Source organism: Rhododendron vialii, chromosome 7a (assembly GCF_030253575.1).
Source record: "Rhododendron vialii isolate Sample 1 chromosome 7a, ASM3025357v1".
NCBI classification, from domain to species: Eukaryota; Viridiplantae; Streptophyta; class Magnoliopsida; order Ericales; family Ericaceae; genus Rhododendron; species Rhododendron vialii.
The window spans coordinates 37781426-37801341 of NC_080563.1; the positions used below are offsets into that span (position 1 = coordinate 37781426).

At 37.1% G+C, this 19916-nt stretch overlaps 2 protein-coding genes across 3 annotated transcripts; one reads left to right on the forward strand and one right to left on the reverse strand.

Moving 5' to 3' along the window:
* Window positions 1-1384: 1384 nt before the first annotated feature.
* Window positions 1385-3148, reverse strand: LOC131332014 (heavy metal-associated isoprenylated plant protein 2-like). The gene is made up of 3 exons (XM_058366024.1): window positions 3071-3148; window positions 2874-2949; window positions 1385-1910 (listed from the first exon to the last, which is right to left on the reverse strand). The coding sequence occupies exons 1-3, from the start codon at window positions 3077-3079 to the stop codon at window positions 1654-1656; spliced, it is 342 nt and encodes a 113-aa protein (XP_058222007.1). The 5' UTR covers window positions 3080-3148; the 3' UTR covers window positions 1385-1653.
* An 8007-nt stretch (window positions 3149-11155) lies between these two features.
* On the forward strand, window positions 11156-19208 carry LOC131332015 (uncharacterized). Of its 2 annotated transcripts, XM_058366025.1 has the most exons (7): window positions 11156-11408; window positions 13337-13378; window positions 14554-14682; window positions 14814-15049; window positions 16366-16402; window positions 18446-18503; window positions 18625-19208. In XM_058366025.1, exons 1-7 carry the CDS (start codon window positions 11247-11249, stop codon window positions 18702-18704), a joined length of 744 nt encoding a protein of 247 aa, XP_058222008.1. In that variant the 5' UTR covers window positions 11156-11246; the 3' UTR covers window positions 18705-19208. The 2 variants fall into 2 exon arrangements, with proteins under 2 accessions (XP_058222008.1, XP_058222009.1); XM_058366026.1 differs by lacking the exon at window positions 13337-13378.
* The last annotated feature ends 708 nt before the right edge of the window (window positions 19209-19916 follow it).

The window sequence follows — 19916 nt, forward strand, 5'->3', positions numbered from 1 at the left end:
TTATATTTTTAAATTAGTAATAAATTTTATAACTAATATAAATCTTATTTGATAAATTTCGATTAATTTTATAATAAAATTACATAATACATTATGAATTAAAAGATGGGGTATAAATAATTGAAAAGAGGCACAAGCTCTAGAAAGAAGTCTACAAGACGAATGGGATAAGATGCATATAGAGTTGAAAAAAATGACGTTTCATCGAAAACCGTGCAATGTGAAGAACCAGTCTTCTGACCACATATCTAAACTTTGTGGCCACACGATGGAACCTTGCGGTCTCGTGGTCCAACCTTGCGGCCAATGACGGATGTAGGATTTATGTTTATTTTAATGGGGCCAGAATTACGTGTATTTTTATATTGATAACCAAATATATATTTTACACCTATAGATTGAATGTATTATCCATGCAACTTACAAAAATGATTGATAATTTAAAATTTTGGGAATTTTTACTCCACGCGTAAAATTTTAAGAAATTTTGTTCACGTAAAGGATTTGTACAGGCTAAACCTTGCGGCCACGTACCACCATGGCAAGTGTCTCCAACTCCTCCGAAACGTCGTCGCTTCTCCATCCGTCCTCATCACATCACCGCTTGCCAAAATTTCAAACCCCTTCAAAAAAAAAAAAAAAAAAAACATGCCATCAATTCGGTTCAAATGAGAAATCCGTTGTATATATGTGTTCTTCAACTTGGTTCACATAGGCACCAAATTAAATCATGTCTTTCGTCCTCCTGTGTAATTAGATTTCTTCAGCATCTTTTGCATGGGCTTTGGATTTTGAACAATCTAAGTTTGTTGTCTAACTTGGATACCCACAGATCGAGTATGTAAAAATCCTGAACTCTTTAGCATAGGAGTATATAGTTAGTAAAAATCATGCGTTTCAGATCTGCTATTCAGTACCACTGTGGTTGCTCATCTAGTATCCAATGTGAGTCCATTTAGAGATCTACCATCTTGTAATTTATAATATTTCAAAAAAAATTATTCAATGTACTTCGGGCATGCATTGTCACTGTACCGTTTTGTAATCTATAAGTGTACCTTCTTGTAATTTATAATGCTTCGGAAAAAATTATTCAAAGTACTTGGGGCACCGCCATGAGGTGCCCAGACCATTTTCAACCACACATTGAATGTGGCATGCACATTTGTTTTGGGTCCACACCAAAATGAGAATGTGGCCTACACACTTGTTTTGGGTCCCACACCAAAATTAGCAGTGGAAGGAGGTCTTGGGGCATCACGTAATAGTGCACAAGTGCATTGAATAATTTTTTCCTGTAAGTGTTACACTTTTGAATCTCTTCATGTCACTGAATACAATACAACACAACGCTATTGTAAGAATTAGTTTCACTTTGTTGGTAAAACTAAAATACGAGCTCCTTTTTTTAATAACTCAAAAGACGAGAGCAGGTGACATATTCTTTAAGTAGTTCAACAAACTCATATCAAATCATCCCACACTAAAAGTCTCCCCAAACAAAGCCTTAGCATTTCATAATCGACGAACAAATAACACAAACACACTCACTCACTCACTCTCTCTCTCTCTCTCAATCAAATAGAACGACGGAGTTAAATCAACCATCAACAAACATGAGCGTCGCCTACACAAACAAGTGCCTTCGAGGAATTAACAACGGGGCGGACAAGGGGGCGGGCAAGGGGGCGGACAAGGGGGCGGGCAAGGGGGCGGGCACCAGGACCATGGAAAAATTACTTCTGGACACTTCTTTTCTGTTTTAGGCTCTGGTTTCTTTGGTGGACCAACACTGATGATATTTACTATCTTTCCAGTCTTGCTGATCTGATCTGCGACTCTCCTTGGATCAACCTCTCCAATTACAGTCACAATACCCTTCTCACTGTCCACAGATATCTCATCAATTCCTGTTCGATGATCAAAATCCACTTTTAATAGCATTTGTGCATGGTTATCAAATTCAAAAATTAATATGAAATTGAGTTTTCTTGTATTTGTTATGGGACACTTATCCAGGGGTTAAAGGGTTTTATTTTCCCATACACGTGAATTCGTGAAGTTGGGTTCGGAAGCCCGACTCCATTGCAACTCAAATATCAAAACACAACTTCAATAAACTTCGTTCCGCAATGAGATTTTTGGACCTTCTCACTGATTTTTGCTTATATATGCATTGGCGATATTGTCTGATACATATCCGTGTCACTGATGCTAATACATAAGAGGACTCATCGAAGTTGTGTTTTTACGGTAAAAATCTGAATTAACCTATTTCGAATCTCGTTATGGTCATGTTTTTAAAACATTGCTTCAAACTGAAAACATTGTTTCAAAAAAGACAACTTTAAGAAATCTTGAGTTTGAGCAAATTGAAGTTGAAAATCTCACGTGCTTGAGAAATGAATTCAAAATTAATCACATGTTCTTGACAATGAAAGCAATAATTATAGCTTTCAGAAATTATAAATACTTAATATAATATTACCGTGGGAAATAATTTTCACACTTCCTTGTTAGAAAACTCCAAATTTACCTTTCAACATCTAAAATAATACTAACACAATTTCAAACGACGATAGAAAATAAAATTTGTGGTCCATTTACCAAATAGGGAGATTGTGAAAAATCATTTCCCCTTTTGGAATGAACTCAAATCTTCTGTACCGGAATTGTGCTTGCATCTCTGTTTCCGGTGCATATTCAGCCATCGACTGAACAAAAGACTTGTGTCCCCCGTGGATGAAATTGCACAGGAACAAGAGCCTTTTGTGCAATCTTTTGTCGACATTGTACGGAAATAGATGTACAAGTACAATTGGGTACGGGACTTGAGTTGGTTGGGAATAGGTCAAGATTAACTCAGTTCGTACCTATTAGCTTAGTAGCAGACATGAATACCGTAGTAATGCACTTTTGGCAGTGAATGTCGACCTTCATCTCTGTTTTCTGGAGCATAAATTGTTAAACGATAGAAAAGAAAAGAAAAAAAAAAAACAAATAATTAGTTACATGAACTTGGAAATAAATTAAATCTGGTTGAGACTAACAGAGAGTATTAATTGATTACCAATATCATTGTTTTGCAAAGCAAATCTATGACCAAATTAAGCAAATCTATGACTTGAAAACGAACTCCGTACGTAACTCTTCCCACAATGCAGGAAATGATCATTTAGACAAACATATTTATATAGGACTCAAATGAAGGAAAATAAATTATTTTATTACTAGTAATAAAGAAAGACCTTGACCCATTTAAAATAGGTGGGAAAAGGTGGGTGTGTGTTTGTTCTTAAGAATTTGCACATTGGTGAATTCATTTCAAGGTGGTTGAGCGAATTTAAGGTTTGTGGGTGGAGTATTTTGTTTATTACCGTTCTATACAACTTAGTCGGGATGCTGTAATGATCTGCGCCAACTGACCTGCTAAATTATTAGCCTAACCACGTGGTAAGTTAATCTCAAGTTAACAATAGCTGATCAGCGCTACCCGACATACCATATATAATTTCCTTGAAGTACCGAAGTGGGGCTCCACACCAAAACCAACCTTGAGCAAAGGCGAGCAAGGCTTTCGTTTTGGACTCCCAAAAGTTTGTTATATAGAGGTCTAAACAATTAAAACATTCGTTCAAAATGAGCCCATCAAATAGCCAAGTGGCCTTTGGCCCAATGTAGCACAAGTTGCACTTAAATGCTAGGAGGAGAAAGGTGATCAGGAGTACAATTTCTCATTCATTGTGTTAATTTAACAACAACTCACTTCCGCCGATTAAACACATAAGATAATAAATAAATAAAAGGAGCCCGTGAATTAATAATTAGTATTTTTGCCGTTTAAAATGCAAGAAGAGATCAAACTTTGATGCATAGTTCTGAAGTTTTATCTTTGTTGAATAGTGATCAATACTAATACACCCTCCGTCCTTTTTTAAATGTCCTGCTTCGTAACTCTAACTTATTAAAAAGACATCATCATTACACCTTTCACATCAACTTTTTCCTCAATTTTCCCTACTTACCCATCATCATTACACTTTTACTCACTAACTTTTCAAAATAAAATCTACTTTTAGGGACAAAATAGACAATACACCAACTTTTACCCCCCTAACTTTACAAAATGGACACTTATTAAGGGACAGCCCAAAATGAAATACTGGACACAAAAAAAGGGACGGAGGGAGTAGTTTTTTTTGTAAGTTGACTTATATTTTTATCATTTTGTTAGTGAAATACACAAAAACTTCATCTCTTATGTTCGTCTTGAGCCCCAAAAACACCTGATCGCCGACATTGAGTATTATGTTTCGTCGTAAAATTGTGCACTTGAACTGTTGAACATCGAGATGATTCATTTCTTGCCATGCATACAATGAGATAAAATGGTGATAAAGATGGTCGCATATGTTGAGCGGTTCTCATAACAATAATGGCGAGAGAGAGAGAGAGAGAGAGAGAGAGAGAGAGAGAGAGAGAGAGAGAGAGAGAGAGAGAGTTGGTGTATAAAAGTCAAGTTAGAGAGAGAGAGAGAGAGAGAGAGTTGGTGTATAAAAGTCAAGTTAGAAATTACGTAACTACCAGGGATATGCTAACTAAAGACCCACAAACCAATTATTTGAACGAAGTCCTGACTAATGTACTAGTATATTAGTAGTACATGGCTTAGATTCCCCGGAGTTTGTTGATCTACGTTACTTTATTACTTAAAAAGGAAAACAAAACATGGGTATTTCCGATTCCATAAAACTGATAAAAGGGTTGGCTAATGGTTATTTTTCTCTGAACTCGGTGACAGAGTCGGGATTTTGAATAAGCATATATTCCTTCCGTTTCTATTCTTGTCCCTCGTCCTATCCCAATTGGATAAAAAACTAATTATAACTTTTAATTGGTAATACTATTTATATACAATATGGATCTTGTTTGAGTAGATCTCAATGAACTCTTTTAAACAATGTTTTCAAAATCACCTAAAAAATTATAGATTGCAAGATATAATTAATTGAAAAGTGTCACGGACTCCCAAAAGAGACTAAAGAATGGGAACGGATGGATCGAGTATTTTTTATTGGAATGTATACTTATAGTAGATCATAAAGTTTTTACTTTCCAATATATTATATTTGTACATTGAAATGATTCTAGGCTAATGCATTAAAGATATACCAATCGTTTTATTTTTTTCTTTCAAATACTTCAACAGTCACGTGCTTATTTTTTGTTTATAAAAGAAATAAGAATGTAAAATAACTGATTTTTTATCAAATCAAATCAAATCGAAATTATTAAGATTATAAGTAGAACACGAATAATTATTAATAATATTCAAAATTAGGTCTATACAGAATAAAAAATTTTAAATTCAGGGATCGGGGAGCTTCGGAGCCCCCAGGCCCAACATAGCTCCGCCCCTGCCTGAACCTAATGCTTGGCCAACCTTGTTCTCTTCTCTTCTCAAAAAGAATTTTTCAAAAAATTCCCCCTAAATTCCTCCTAGATTCCTCCTACTTCCACTATTTTTCTCTCTATCTCTCTCCACTTGCTATCCCTACTATTTTTCAAAAAAATTTAAAATTCTGGAATCAGGGAGTGCCGGGTCACGGGGCCAACATACCTCCACCCCTGCCTGAACTACTTAATGCTTGTTTCTGTACAATGTTTCATTGGTTGGAACCAGGTAACAAAGGATACAAGCATATCTATATCTATACAGAAAAAAGAGGCTCAGCCCGTTCCAGAATCGAAATAAGAACTTATTTTTTGTTTAATAATAAGGTGTGTTCCACAAAATGGTGAATAAGTACTTATTTTTTAAAAAGGTAATTTTAAGCTCAAAAATCATGTGCTTACGCAAATAATTTTCCTATCACTATGGATCTTGTTTGATAGATCTCATTGTGATCTTTAATACGGTGCAAAAAAAAATTGAAAATTTGTTTTTCATTTACATTATTTTTAAGTTTGAAAATGTGAAAATAAACTGCTTATTTGGGTTTTGTAGAATAAAGCACCAAAATAAGTACTTATAAAATAAGAAGGTTTCTGGAACGGGCTCTCAAACTTTGTATTGACGCACAGTTTAAAAAAGCAAGTAGAGATCAAAAATTGTATCGATGCACATTTTTTAAATTTTATCTATTTGAGAATACTAATAGTTTTATTTTCTTAAGTGGACTAATCTTTTTATCACTATGTTCGTGAAATGCATAAAAGTTTCATTTTTCCAGTTCGTCTTGTGCCCCCAAAACATTAGGGCCGCCACTGGGTATTATGTTTCGATCGTAACAATTATGCGACTTAATTAGCCAGATGGCGGATCAAAAAAAAATAAAAAATTAGCCAGATGAGTCATAACTTGCGGCCATGCATGCAATATTGAGGTAAAATGGTGGCAAACCCGGTCACATATATAGAGCATTTTTTATAATAGTATATATGGAGAGAGAGAGAGAGAGAGAGAGAGAGAGAGAGAGAGAGAGAGAGAGAGAGAGAGAGAGAGAGAGTACCTGCGTGTGATTTGTCGATCCAACTCTGTGTATAAAAATCAAGTTAGATACTCCGTAGTAACTAACAACTAACTGGAGTATAAGACACATGCTCAGCGGTTCGGGGTGTTCGGGTGGATGCTCAGGTTTTGGGAGTATTTTTCAAAATTTGGGGTTCGATTTTTAAGGTTTGGAGTTCGATTTTTCACAGTGTGATTTTCTTGCAGTAAGTGGAGGGCAGTGACTAATGTGGCCGCGCTAGCTCTCCCGGAAGTTTGGGTTGCGCAGTCAGGTCCATTGAGTGACTTGATCGTAGGGCTGTTTCTCCGTTAAAAAAAAACTGGAAGATAAGTTAACTTTTTTTTGGTCCCAAAAAAAAAAATTTAAACAAGTTAACTGGGATATGGTAAACTAGAGATTAACAAACCAATTCTTCTGAACAAACCCTCACCAAGTATGTAATTTCTTAATTACGAGGTTTAGATTTCCCCAGAGTTTGTTGATCTGCATTTCTGTTAAATTAATTTGTTGGAGCCAGTTAAAAAGGAACAAGCATATATATTTAAAAAGGGCAAAATTGTACTAAACCCCCTCAACTATACCTTTTTAGGAGTTGCCCCTTAAAGTTCAAATTCAGACACTTAATCCCCTCAGGGTCCGTTTAGATGTAGAATAAGGATTGAGAGTATTAGTTATGAATGGGGGATACGATAGTAGGGGATATTATGTAAGAAGGGTAGGCCCACATTGATGCGACAGAGAGATTAAATAGTGCTCCTACTTGGTATGGATGAGGGATAAAATAGGGAAATAAGATTATTTTGTAGTTGAAATGGAAGAAGAGGGGTATTATCCGAGGGTATTATATAATAACACCCCAGAACCTCCACGTAAATAATCCTCTGCTGGGGGTATAGGAGGTACAAAAGAATTCAGAGCTTAGCTAATAACGCCGGCAAAATGTGTTCCCAAACCATGGGCCCACGGTCCTAGGAGAGGATATTACTAATACCCCTTCGATAACCCCCATTCAAACAGGCCCTTAAAGTATAAAAATCAAAAATTAATTCAACTCTGTAAATAGAAAAGTCTAATAGTATCATTTTTACCCTTCAACCATTGCTTTACATGCACATTATCTCTAACACTACCGTATAGTGCTTACCGCTGCATTCCTACCAATTGTAAACCTACACCCCTAGCCACCACCATCGCATACAATCTTCCACGTCGGACGAGATTGCCTAGCACCACATAAGCCAACTCAATGATAAGCAATCAGTGGAAACTGGTCACCGCACTGAAAAAAAGCTTGGGGAAGCTTGCCACAATGGACGGAGGCAAACGTGACCACTGGAAGTAATGGTGGTAATGTGTTATCCTTGAACCTGTTATGATGGGGTTCGGAGGTGAGTTTGTTGTGATGACAATAGAGTGTTGGCAAGGGAGGTCACTCAACGGCTCAAGATTTTCAACGTGGAGTTGGTGGCCAAAAAATAGAGAGTAATAGCATCTCCAACCTTTAACAAACCCTCACCAAGTATGTAATTTCTTAATTATGAGGTTTAGATTTTCCTAGAGTTTGTTGATCTGCATTCCTGTCAAATTAATTTGTTGGAGCCAGTTAAAAAGAAACAAGCGTATATATATTTAAAAAGGGAAAAATTGTACTAAACCCCCTCAACTATATTACCTTTTTAGGAGTTTCCCCTTAAAGTTCAAATCCAGACACTTAATCCCCTTAGGGTCCGTTTAGATGCGGGATAAGGATTAAGAGTATGAATTATGAAGGGGGGATAAGATAGTAGGAGGTATTATGTAAGAAGAGTGGACCCACATTGATGTGACAGGGGGATTAAATAGTACTCCTACTTGGTTTAGATAAGGGATAAAATGGGGGGATAATGTTGTTTTGTAGTTGAAATGGAAGAGAGGGGAGTATTATGTAATAACACCCCAGAACCTTCGCATAAATAATCCTTCCGCTGGGGGTATAGGGGGTACAAGAGAATCCGAGACTTAGCTAATACCACCGGCAAAATTTGTTCCCAAACCATGGCTTAACCATGGGCCCACGGTCTTAGGAGGGGATATTACTAATACCCCTTCGGTAACCCCCGTCCAAACAGGCCCTTAAAGTATAAAGATCAGAAATTAATTCAACTCTGTAAATAGAAAAGTCTAATAGTATCATTTTTTACCCTTCAACCATTGCTTTACATGCACATTATCTCTAACACTACCATATAGTGCTTACCGCAGCATTCCCACCAACTGTCCTAAACCTACACCCCTAGCCGCCGCCACCGTATACAACCTTCCACGCCAGACGAGATTGCCTAGCACCACATAAGCCAACTCAATGATAAGCAATCAATGAAAACTGGTCACCGCATTGAAAAAAGGCTTGGGGAAGCTTGCCACAATGGATGGAGGCAGACGTGACCGCCGGAAGTAATGGTGGTAATGTGTGTATCCTTGGACTTGTTATGATAGGGTTCAGAGGTGTTGCGGTTGTATGAGTTTGTTGTGATGACATTAGAGTGTTGGCAAGGGAGGTTACCAGGGACAGAACCAGGATTTTATTCTAACAGTGACAAAATATATACTAAAAAAATCTAGTGGTGGCGAGACTATATAAGTTGGACATAATTTTTTTGTAACATATAATAATTGTATTTTCTAAAATTCTTGTCGTGGCGGTCGCCGCCACTAGATCCCCCTGATCCCATCCTTGGAGGTCACTCAACAGCTCAAGGTTTTCAGCGTGGAGTTCCCCCCGCCCCACTCTTGCAAAAAAAAAAAATTTTTTTGAGTCAAATACTCAAATTTTGGTTAAAAACCGAATTTTGGGTAATAGCATCTCTGATGCCAAAACACAATTCTTACCCAAAATTATTATTTTAAAATATCCAATGGCATAAATGTAAATAAGAGAGGGGAGCAAATCTCATTTGGAGAGAGAGAGATCAAAGCTCCGGCAACACAAAGCTTCAACGGAAAACACAAAGCTCCGACGAAGAAAGATAACACAAAGCTCTGACAACTCCAACAAAGAAAGCTCACTAACCGTCGGCCAGCTCAGCGACTCCAGCAATAGTTGACCGGCTCTACGAAGCTCAACCATCCCGGCCGCTTCAATAAACATTTTGTATCCTTTTCTCATTACCCTATTCAAAACGAGCTAAACAAAAACAAAAAATTACACGCAAGTACTACGGAAAAAAATACAGAACTACTACTAAATTACGAAGAACTCATCCTAAACGAATTCGAGCACCTTTGAATCTGCAACTTGTCCATCAAACTGGAACCTTTTTCTCCCCATCGCACCTCCACTCCCACACACACCCCGATTCATAATTCCATTTGGTAAAAAGGAATTCCAAATCCTCTGAGGAATAAAAAAAACCTCGAATGCCCAATTCGAAAAACATTGGTCTAGGGCTCATAAATTCAATTCCCACCAACTACTATGCCCGCTCGATGAATAATTTAAGCTCCGAAAGAAACACCCAGATGAGAAACGACGACCACGATGATGACAACCCATTGCCAAACAGCTTTTACTGAAGTTTAATCATAATTTTTTTATGAAGATAGTAAATTTTTATTATTTTTTACTTAGTTTCTCGTTGTAAATTTTGAGATTTATCATTTGTTTTGAAATCCAAAAACATAAAAATAAAAATCAAAGTTGAAAATAGTTTAGATCATAACACTCTAAAGATACCAAAAGAAAACTCTTCAAAAAAAAATGTTAATTTATAGTCAATTTCATTAAAACTTTTGATCCTTTCATCCCAAAAAAAAAATGGACACGTATCTAAATAATACAGTATAACTTATCCAAACACAACCCCCTCTTTTTTTTTTTTGCCACGGTGATATACATCAGTGGAGGTTAGTGGGGGTGTTAAAGTTAGCACAGGGAGACCAGAAGCTATCCATAGCCCTGGTCCCCTAAAGGGCCTGCCCTCTGTGGGGCTCGAACCCAAGACCTTCCACAAAGGGGAGACAATGACTGACCAACTGCATTAAGCAGTGGTTCTCTTTGGGTTATTTCTTAATTATTATTTTAATATTTTTTATGTTTCTCTTTGGGTTATTGATAGAACCATACTATTAAGTTTTTTTGGATTTGCCAGTCATCTCAAGCAGTTAAAAAAATACAATAAAAAAATTATTAAGAATTGTAAAAATACTGAATAATTGTCATTTTTGTTGTTAGTGTCTCTAATAAAAAAATTCAACTTCAATACACATGTTTTTTTTTATCACTTTTTAACTGTTGTAGGCTCTAACGAACGAATAATCTAAAAAATTACTGTGAAAAACTAAAAATAAAATTACAAAGTAATACTGGAAAAAATACACCACAATAAACTACAGCCACGTTCAGGAAAAGTTTTTATTTTTTATTAATTTTTTATTTTTTATTTTACGAGACAAATTATTTATTCATAATATATCATTTTAATTCAAAAAATAATGTGCCTAGCGAGCCTAAAACGAATTCTAGCACCGTTCAATCTGCGAATTGTCAATCAAAACCTGAACCCCTTCTGCCCATCCCACCTCCGCTTCCCCACGCACACGGATTCGTATCTCCTTTGGTAAAATATCATTCCAAGTCCTCTGTGAGGATCAAAAAAAAAAAGTCCTCTGTGGAAAAAAAAAATCGAATACCCAATTGGACAAAGCATTGGTCTAGGGTTTGTAAATTCAATTCCCACCAGCTACTATGCCCACTCGATGAACAATTCAAGCTCCGAAAGAAACACCAAGATGAGAAACAACGACCACGATGATGATAAACCATTGCCAAACAGACCCCGTCAAGAGAAAGCGGAGGATATGAAGCTATGGGGGATTCTCATCTTTGGTTTGATTGGAGCAACCGCCACGACTTTTGCCGTAAGTTGTCGAATACTCCCTGGAATTCGAAACCCATTTCATTTTATTATTGTTTTTCGAGAAAAGTTTTTTGTTTTAGTAGAATTTAGTGAACAGAAGAGTTTGATTTTGTACAAATCATAAGAGCGAGGAGAATTGATGTCAAACTATGGGGAATTCTTGTTTTGGTTCGCCACCGCTAGTGGACGGTGGGTTTGTGGTCCCCAGCATTCGGCAAAAGCTGGCTTGGACACCTGGTTATTGAAAAAAAGAATCTTGTTTTTGGTTTGATTGGAGCAACAGCTACGATTTTCACCGTAAGTTGTTGAAAAGTCCTTGGAATTCAAAACCCATTTCATTTTTTTTTGTTCTTTTTGGAAAAAAAGTGCTGTCTTTTACTAGAATTTAGTGAACATAAGAGTTAATAATCCATAAAACTAGATGCCCGGGCACACACACTGCTTCTGCAAATCATGTTATGCAGAAAGAGGAATATCAACAAATGAGATTATCTGCAATGAAACCTGGGATGTGGAAGTAGAGAAGATGAGAGAAGAAATTTGGAATGACAGGTTTTTTTCTTTCTTCTTGGCAGTTTTTTAGGCAAAAGGGTAGTTTGTGAACAAAAAGTCCTTGGAGTTGGATACCCAATTCATTTTTGAACGTCATGTAGTGTTCCCTTATCAGGTTAATTGATGGATATGATTAGTATGGATTAGTTATAGCCACCTTTAAATATGATAGGATAGTAAAATTGTTGTTAAACAAAAGTACCAAAAGGGGTGCAATCTTGCAGACAAGGAGTATACATCACAACACAACTATATATAAAGATAAGGCAATAAAGATTAGTAAACTGTATGAACTAAAGTATCCTTATCTACTGAGTATAATTATCAAAGCAGTAAAAGCCAATTGATGCTAGATGAACTCAAGAGCCTTGTAGACTTTGAACAGTTTGAACCCATGAATTAGAAGCCGTCTGGATCAATTGGGTACACTTATCGAAGACATTTTCCCCTCTATCGGGTAGGTTTAAAAAGGGGCCAATTTTACACCTGTTATCGTCATGGGCTCATTGCACTCGCAGTTTCCGCTGCTTTATTTACTTTCACAATCGGTGCAATGGTCATCATGGCAAGGCTGCTGCTTTTCGTGGGGAACAAATGGTCTGCATTATTGCTGCTTCATGGAAAAGGAGGAGGCCTTTGCAGCACCCTTTGCACGTGAATTATGCTATGGGGACTTTGTAGTCTCTCTTCCAAGCGATTACTTAAAAACTAGTTATATCGAAGTTATTGGTTACTTGGTTTCTGTGATTTAGTGAATGTAGATCAACTGTTTATTAGAGAAGAGGAAAATGTAAAAGCGCAAAGCACAAGGAAACCTAAAAGATGGGGTTTTGCCAGGGTTTTATTTATTTATTATTGTTTTCTTTTTGGTGTGTGTGTGTGTGGGGGGGGGGGGGGGGGGGGGGGGGGGGGGGGTGGGTGCGGGTTTGGTTGGGGGGAGAAGGGAACAGGAAGAAGTCATAGGGATTAATGCTGATTAGTGCTCTGCACTTCGCCCTTGCTTAGCTGAAAATCTCAGTAGTGTTTGGTGGTATGATCTTTCAGGTTCCTCTTCGTCTTTGGGATCCCATTTCAAAGGTTAGAATATTACTCTAGGATAAAAACCTGCAGAAGTAGATGCTCATCTTATCATTTTTGAAGGCTTAAAGAGTCATGTTAAACTTGAAAGATAAGGTCACCAAACCTACAAGATTGAAAAGTTTAATGAAACTCGAATGAATCCCTTACGATCTTAGAAAGCACGCCACGTTGGATGCATATGCGGCCTTCCTATCTCAAGGTTCTGTAGTTGGTTGGGTTGTAGTTTTATCTTTTTGTAATATATTCGATGGGGCAACTTCTAGTAATTACTTTATTTTTTATCAACAAATCCGGCAGGTGGGACAACTGCGACGGTCGGTTGATTGGTTCTATTCTCAGGTAGTGATTGTTGCCATTTCTTTATCTTTAATCCTTTGTGGTGTTAATGTAGTTTTGACGAGGTCTATCTGCTAATGTCGTGCAATGGCTGATGTTCTCCTTTACAGGATAATGCCATGGAAATTTCATTTTTGTCAATAATTATGTTTGTACAAACGCCTGATGTTTCCATCTTGGAATTGTTTTAATAGTCAGACGGTATTATTATTCAGCCTCCATGAAAAGAAGCCTTACTTGATTTTGGAAATTCTAGATCTCTTTTGCATGATCACGTCTTTTCTCTGCGTACATGCGCTAAAGTTATGGTTGACATAATTATTGGCTTGGTAGCGAGCTGATAGCAGCAACAGTTTTTAGGTTATGGTTTAGCTTGTATAGTAAAACACGTCTTTTTAGGGAGATATAAGATTCTACATTTAGGATTAGAAGCAACATAGTTGGAACCCTTTGACGGTTTGACCAAAGTAAGATGATTAACAGTTTTGTATGGTTATCAATTTAATCTTAACCTTTTTACAGGTTTTGAAGTGGAGGCAGTTACTATATTTTTTTTTTTCCAGTTTGAAACATGTAATAAGCCTTGCATCGCATTATTACGCTGTTGTACAATGTTTTACTTGTTCTAAGTAGGAAGGTTTCATATGCGTGCATTTCATAGCCAGAGTGAAGCAAATCTAATGCTTAGCGGGAACATTGACATTCAATTTCATTTCGAAATCACAACAACTTCATTCGGTTACAAATCCAAGATTTTGACTGGGGAGATCATAGCAGACGAGACCCGATCCCTAGTTTCTCCTTCGCCTGTAGCTCTATGTTCCATATCCAATAGTTCACCCGACTACTATCATCGAGGGAGGGGTGCAAGGCTCGAAGGTGTATGAAGTTTATGGATATGGAACTGTGTATTGTAATACAAGCAAGGATGGATGGTTTACTCTACCTGGCAAGGATGGATTATTGTTTCTGCTTTCTACCACTAGCAAGGAGTTCCTTTAAGAACTTGAATTATTAGAAGTTTTTATTTCATATTGTTCGGGGTATGCTTCTAGAATTGAATTTGTTAAAAACCAATATCGGAAACTCCTCTCTCTTTCTCCCTCTGCGTAAGAGTGGATGCAGTTGTTTAAATTTAGCTTGCATAACTGATTATGCATGTTGCTCCTCCGCTACAGTTGACCAGGTCACAGTCATCATGGAAAAGTGGAACTGGTGGTTCTTTCCGGTCAAGTTTTCAGGAGGAAGCATGGAAAAGATATAATCGTCGAATGCAGGAGGAGTATGAAGAGGAAATGGAAAGAGTGGTGAGACTCCCTTCTGTTTTAACTTTATATTTTATACCTCTCTTTGTTGCTTTGGGCAGGGTGGGAACTTGTTGAATAATGGATTAATGAAGACATGTTATTGTTTTTTCCCTTGGTTCTTCTCTTCCTAGGAGCGTATTAGGCGTATGCAAAGTGTATTTAACAGGGAGAGGAGCAAGTACAAAAGGAGCTATGAGAGCTGGAGAGAAAGTGGTCCAGATGCATATCATCAACATTTCCAGAGGGAAGATTGGTACTGGAAGACCAATACATCAAACAGAGATCAGAGGAGTAACTTCCGGGAAACTCCTCAAGGCAGTGCTACTTATGCATTATCTCATCACTACTCCGTCTTGGGCCTTAACAGGTAATGGTCACTGTTATAGAAATTAGACAGCTATCCAAGCTGGTGACATTGTTTTTTGTTTCCCTATTTTCGTTCAATTAGGCGTTCTAGGATAAGTTGCTAGTGGAAAAGTGAAATTTATAAATTCAACATCAGTGAATCAACATACTTGGGTAAGATGCCGAAAGGAAAATTCCGGAAGAAGGTTAGGTTGAGGTATATAGAATCTCTTGTGCCTCTGATGTCATCAGCAGAGTTGTCTGTTGATGGCAAATCTGAACTCATCCCGTCAATGGGTTAAGCTTTTAAAAAACATGCTGGTTGATCCTTCTGGCTTGTTTCTGTTTTTTCCATATAAAGTGGGTTGCAATAAAGAAAAAAAAATTGCCGTCTTATTTTGTTCGAAAAGGGGGATCCACGATATATGCCTGTCCGCAAGTTTGGCTTATCTAAAAGAGTAGTTGATGTACTTTTTGATGAAGAAAGGCTTAGTTTTATTAATCAACGCAAGTTTGGCTTATCTAAAAGAGTAGTTGATGTACTTTTTGATGAAGAAAGGCTTAGTTTTATTAATCAATTAATAATATGATAATCTACACTTGCGAGAACCTCCTAGAAATAGAAGGTTTGGAGGAGAAAGATAAAGAGGATAGATATTTCTGGACTTATCAATTAATAGCTTAATTCCTGCCCCCGTCATTTTTGTCTTTTTTCATATATATATATATTCATGTGACCAGGGCACTTTCTTTGTGTTTTAACTTTTAAGAAATGGGAAGTCCATACAAAAAGACGGTGTTAGTCAAATAAACTGAAGAAATCTGTACGTTATTCAATCCCATTGTATTAATTGTAGTTATGTGTTACCATTTCTTAAAGTTTGTGCTTGAAGTGTCTAGGTTTTAAATAGGAGCTTAAGCTTTGTTGAAGGCCCCATACTACCTGATTCAATTGAGAATAATGCGTCATACGAGGCCTTCATTTTAAGGTGAACAGCTAGAAGTGACTTGAATTTGTAGAAGTAAATATTACTACTACCTGACACCTCGGTTTTATTTGGTGTAGGTGTGTGAGCCATGGTTTTACTTTCTCTTTGTGTTTTTTCTTTCCATTTGTAAAGATGGTGTTTGTGATTCCATACTAGGAAACATGGAACAAACATAGTGTACCAGGAGAGGTTGACGTTCTTTTCTGTTTATCTTTACCCTTTGTAGTTATGATATGATACTTGTACTTCCATATCGGGAAAATGAGAACGTATTGGATAAATCTGCCGATTTTGTGAGAGCAAGACTGGTATCTGATCTTGATTTTGTAATTCTGTGTCATTGCAACAGGTTGAGAACACAACCTTATACTGACAATGAGATTAAGGTATGCGCCACATCTCATATAAAATACTCCAGATCTATGAGTCTCCCTTCCTCATTTTATTACCATAAGTACTGATAGAATCTGAGGTTTAGTACCTAGTTTTGTGTGATCCTGTTTGATACTTCAAAATTTCTCTATCGTCATGTTATTTGGCCGGCTTTCATAATTACTAATGCTTGTCTCATCGCACATCTTCCCCAGGCATAATTACAATCATCTCTTGATACTTTTCAGACCTCCTGATATAATTTGAGCGGACTTTTATTACATTGGGATGCTTTTTGAATTTTAGGTGCCCTAGGCTTCTCAGACTTCATTCTTGTAAACTTAATTTTCTTCTTCGTTTTGTGTGTTTTGTTCGTCTTTTCTGAATTTTTGTTAGATTCGCGTGATATTTTTTAGATTAATCATCCGTCTAGACGAGAGTAGTCTAAAAAGTACAAAATTATGACAGAAAGCATGAAAAAGTTCACTAAAGACGGAAAAAGTATCAAACAGCAGTCTTATTTGTCTTGTCTGAAGTGCCGTCTTATTTGAATATTTTCAACATCTGTCCATATTTTTATACTTTTCCGATTCGTCTTGTCGAGATGAACAATTACCCCAAAAATTACGACAAAAAGCTAAACAAAAAGTAAAAAATACCGAAATAAGTTCCAGACTTGTAAGTTTACAAGAACGGAGCCTAATAATGCTCGCATCTCCCACTTGATGCATCTGCAAAAAACATGAATTAAGTAGGTTCAAATGCCTCCATTGCATAGAGTCATTTTATTCCCTCCATCCTATTTTTGTCATGTTTTTCAATTTGGGATGTTCCAAAATTCATGTCATCTTCTAATAACTTGAAAATTCTATCACCAAATAGAGCTATTATGAGACAGTTTAAATGACACCAAACCTGGCAAAGCGAACCCCACCAAAAGGGCAGACCTCAAGAAATACAATAATCGTGCCCATATTAACCTCTAATAAAATCAATTGATATATACAACCCTAAGGTCCTTAACCATGGACATACTTAGTCATATCTTTCTAATACATCACTCTGTGGGAGCCGTTTTTGCTTTATTTGCAGAGTTTCACTGTTGGGTAGGTAACATATCTATTCACCGAGTTTGTAACCAACATCAGCATGTACCAAAAAGGAATTTCTAAGAGTCTCCTCATTTTGTCAGAACATATCCATCCTCGTAGGTATAGTCTCGAACTTAGCCTTGAATTAGAACAAAACCATGACAGTGACAACACTGACTAGATCTTTTGGCTTGCCAAGCTGAGGCTAGCGATGACACAGAATCATTAACAACAAAGCATGAGATGAAGCTAGTGAATATGCAAATCCTACGAAGAGGGGTCAATTACGAAGTTCGGAGATATAAAGATGAAACATAAGTTTGTGCTTTATTTCTTCTTTGATAATATGCATTATGCAATTTCAAGACTTCTATGAAATAAGTTGTGGCAAAAATCGTTCATGACAAACACGCGTCATAAATTCGTTTCTATGGCTTTCCATTTCAGTTCAGCACTATTTCGTTTGGATAACAAAAGGTAACCCTTTCACATTACCTCTCAACTGAGGTGGTAACGGCAAGAAGTTAATATGGGCAACTCATGGCTTAAGTCATGATAGCATTTCAACCTTAGCGTGCCTTTCAATATTTTGTTACCCAGGACCCGAGTCCCTTAGGATCATTATTTTGTTCCCTATTCACGAGCGTAGCACAACAGAACATTTGAGACAATATTTTTCCAATTTGAACATCACAACATCAAACCATTTTCCGAGTTGTAGATTTGAACTTTCTTGAGTAAGCATTTAGTTTGATTAGCTCTAGCTATTGACCCCAAGTTGGTTAAAAGATTAAATCTTTAACTGCCGTTTCTGTGAATAAAATAATTGTTCAACCGTCTTTGGCCATGGAAACAGGCTTCAATATTTATGCTTTGTTGTGTGCTATGTAATATGTATTACACTATTACTGTATACAGAATCTTTTTCCAAGAGGGAAAAAACATTTCCTTTTGTTTGCCACGCAGACTGCTTTCAGGGCCAAGGCAATGCAGTACCACCCAGATCAAAATCAGGACAACAAAGGTAGGCATCTGTTTGCCCATTGCTTAGTAGGATCTTACAAATTCTACACTGGATGGTGTAATCTCGCTCCTTGTGCCATTTTGTGGTATTTACAACATTTGGGTGTTGTCTTTTGCTGCAGAGTTAGCTGAGGCAAAGTTCAAAGAGGTCATGACATCATATGAAGCTATTAAGACGGAGAGAAAAAACAATAAAGCGTGAGCTCTTAAAAAAGGAATGCAGTGTGTTGTCAAATAAGAATAAATAAGGAATGCAGTGTTGAGACGAGGATTGTTTAACTTCAACAGGTGGAGTCACTGGTTCACAGCATTACGAGGTGTCCAGTGCATAATCGGCGATTTTCATTTTTTGTGTTGTACTCAAGGGCTTAGTTGCACCGTACACCAGCAGAATATAGCAACATTCTTTTCTTTTCTTTTTTTCTATCATTTTACCGTTTGGATATTCACCACATCTGGCGATTTTTGGGCCGATCGCATAGCTCCCTATGTATTTGTTTGGCTTGCATTGTCACAAGCTATTATGTATAAAAGATTAATAAATCTTCTTCACTAGGTCTGTTCTGTGCCTGAGGTTTTGCTTCGACATGGATCGATACAACTCACGCATTGACGCATAGAATGTAAATTATTGGATGCTCACTCTGATAATTAGGACTAGTAAATAATTGCTAGTAATAAAATCATGTTGATTGGGTTGCCCCTACTTTGTTTTCCTGTAGCAGTTGTTTTGCTTGTTCGAAATCATGGCAGAGCTATTTTTTAGATCAATCATTGCCGTGTTGGTTGCTAGAAGTGATGGATCAATTTCATGTATGGCATCATAGGTTTATTTGCAAGATTAGCAGCCTCTACTTCTACTGGTTCATAAGAGGTGGTGAGTTCTATTTGCCACATTAAGTCTAAACTTGTTAAGCTGCAAGAGTTTTTCTTTCTACCGGATTCACTTAACACCGTTGTTTTCGCTAATTTAGAAACGTACTACCTCTAACCATTTTTAGTGATATGAACATGGCGCCTTGGGTGGTTCGCCACTCTCCCTCTCTTGAATCAGTGTTCGGCTCCCGTTGCAGCTACTAACCATCAAACCGCTACCAACATCCTACTGTTTGGCAGAAAAGAAAGAAAACCGACCAGCGATATGAGCATACTGAATGGAGGAAAACAATGTATGAGAACATGTAATCAACAAAATATAAGTAGTATCTTACTTTTTTATCCCTATTTTTTCCAGAAAAATATATGGAACAGATTTGTAACGGTCCTGATAATGTAATCACAACAGTAACAGCAGAAAAAAATAATAATAATGACATCGTATAGTGCACTGACGTGGTGCCACACATTAAATTATCAACGTTTGGTCACGTATGCTCCGGGCAAGATCCGAGGCCGAATTGGCTGACAATTTTAC

What these genes read in the sequence shown, in the direction of transcription:
- LOC131332014 (XM_058366024.1), bottom strand. An exon ending in GTCTGCTACTAAGCTAATAG is followed by an intron (nt 1,911 to 2,873) that starts GTACGAACTGAG and finishes ATCATCGAACAG; the next exon opens with GAATTGATGAGATATCTGTG.
- LOC131332015 (XM_058366025.1), top strand. Translation starts at nt 11,247, where the DNA reads ATGAACAATTCAAGCTCCGAAAGAAACACCAAGATGAGAAACAACGAC. An exon ending in TTGATTGGTTCTATTCTCAG is followed by an intron (nt 13,379 to 14,553) that starts GTAGTGATTGTT and finishes CCTCCGCTACAG; the next exon opens with TTGACCAGGTCACAGTCATC. An exon ending in ATACTGACAATGAGATTAAG is followed by an intron (nt 16,403 to 18,445) that starts GTATGCGCCACA and finishes TTTGCCACGCAG; the next exon opens with ACTGCTTTCAGGGCCAAGGC.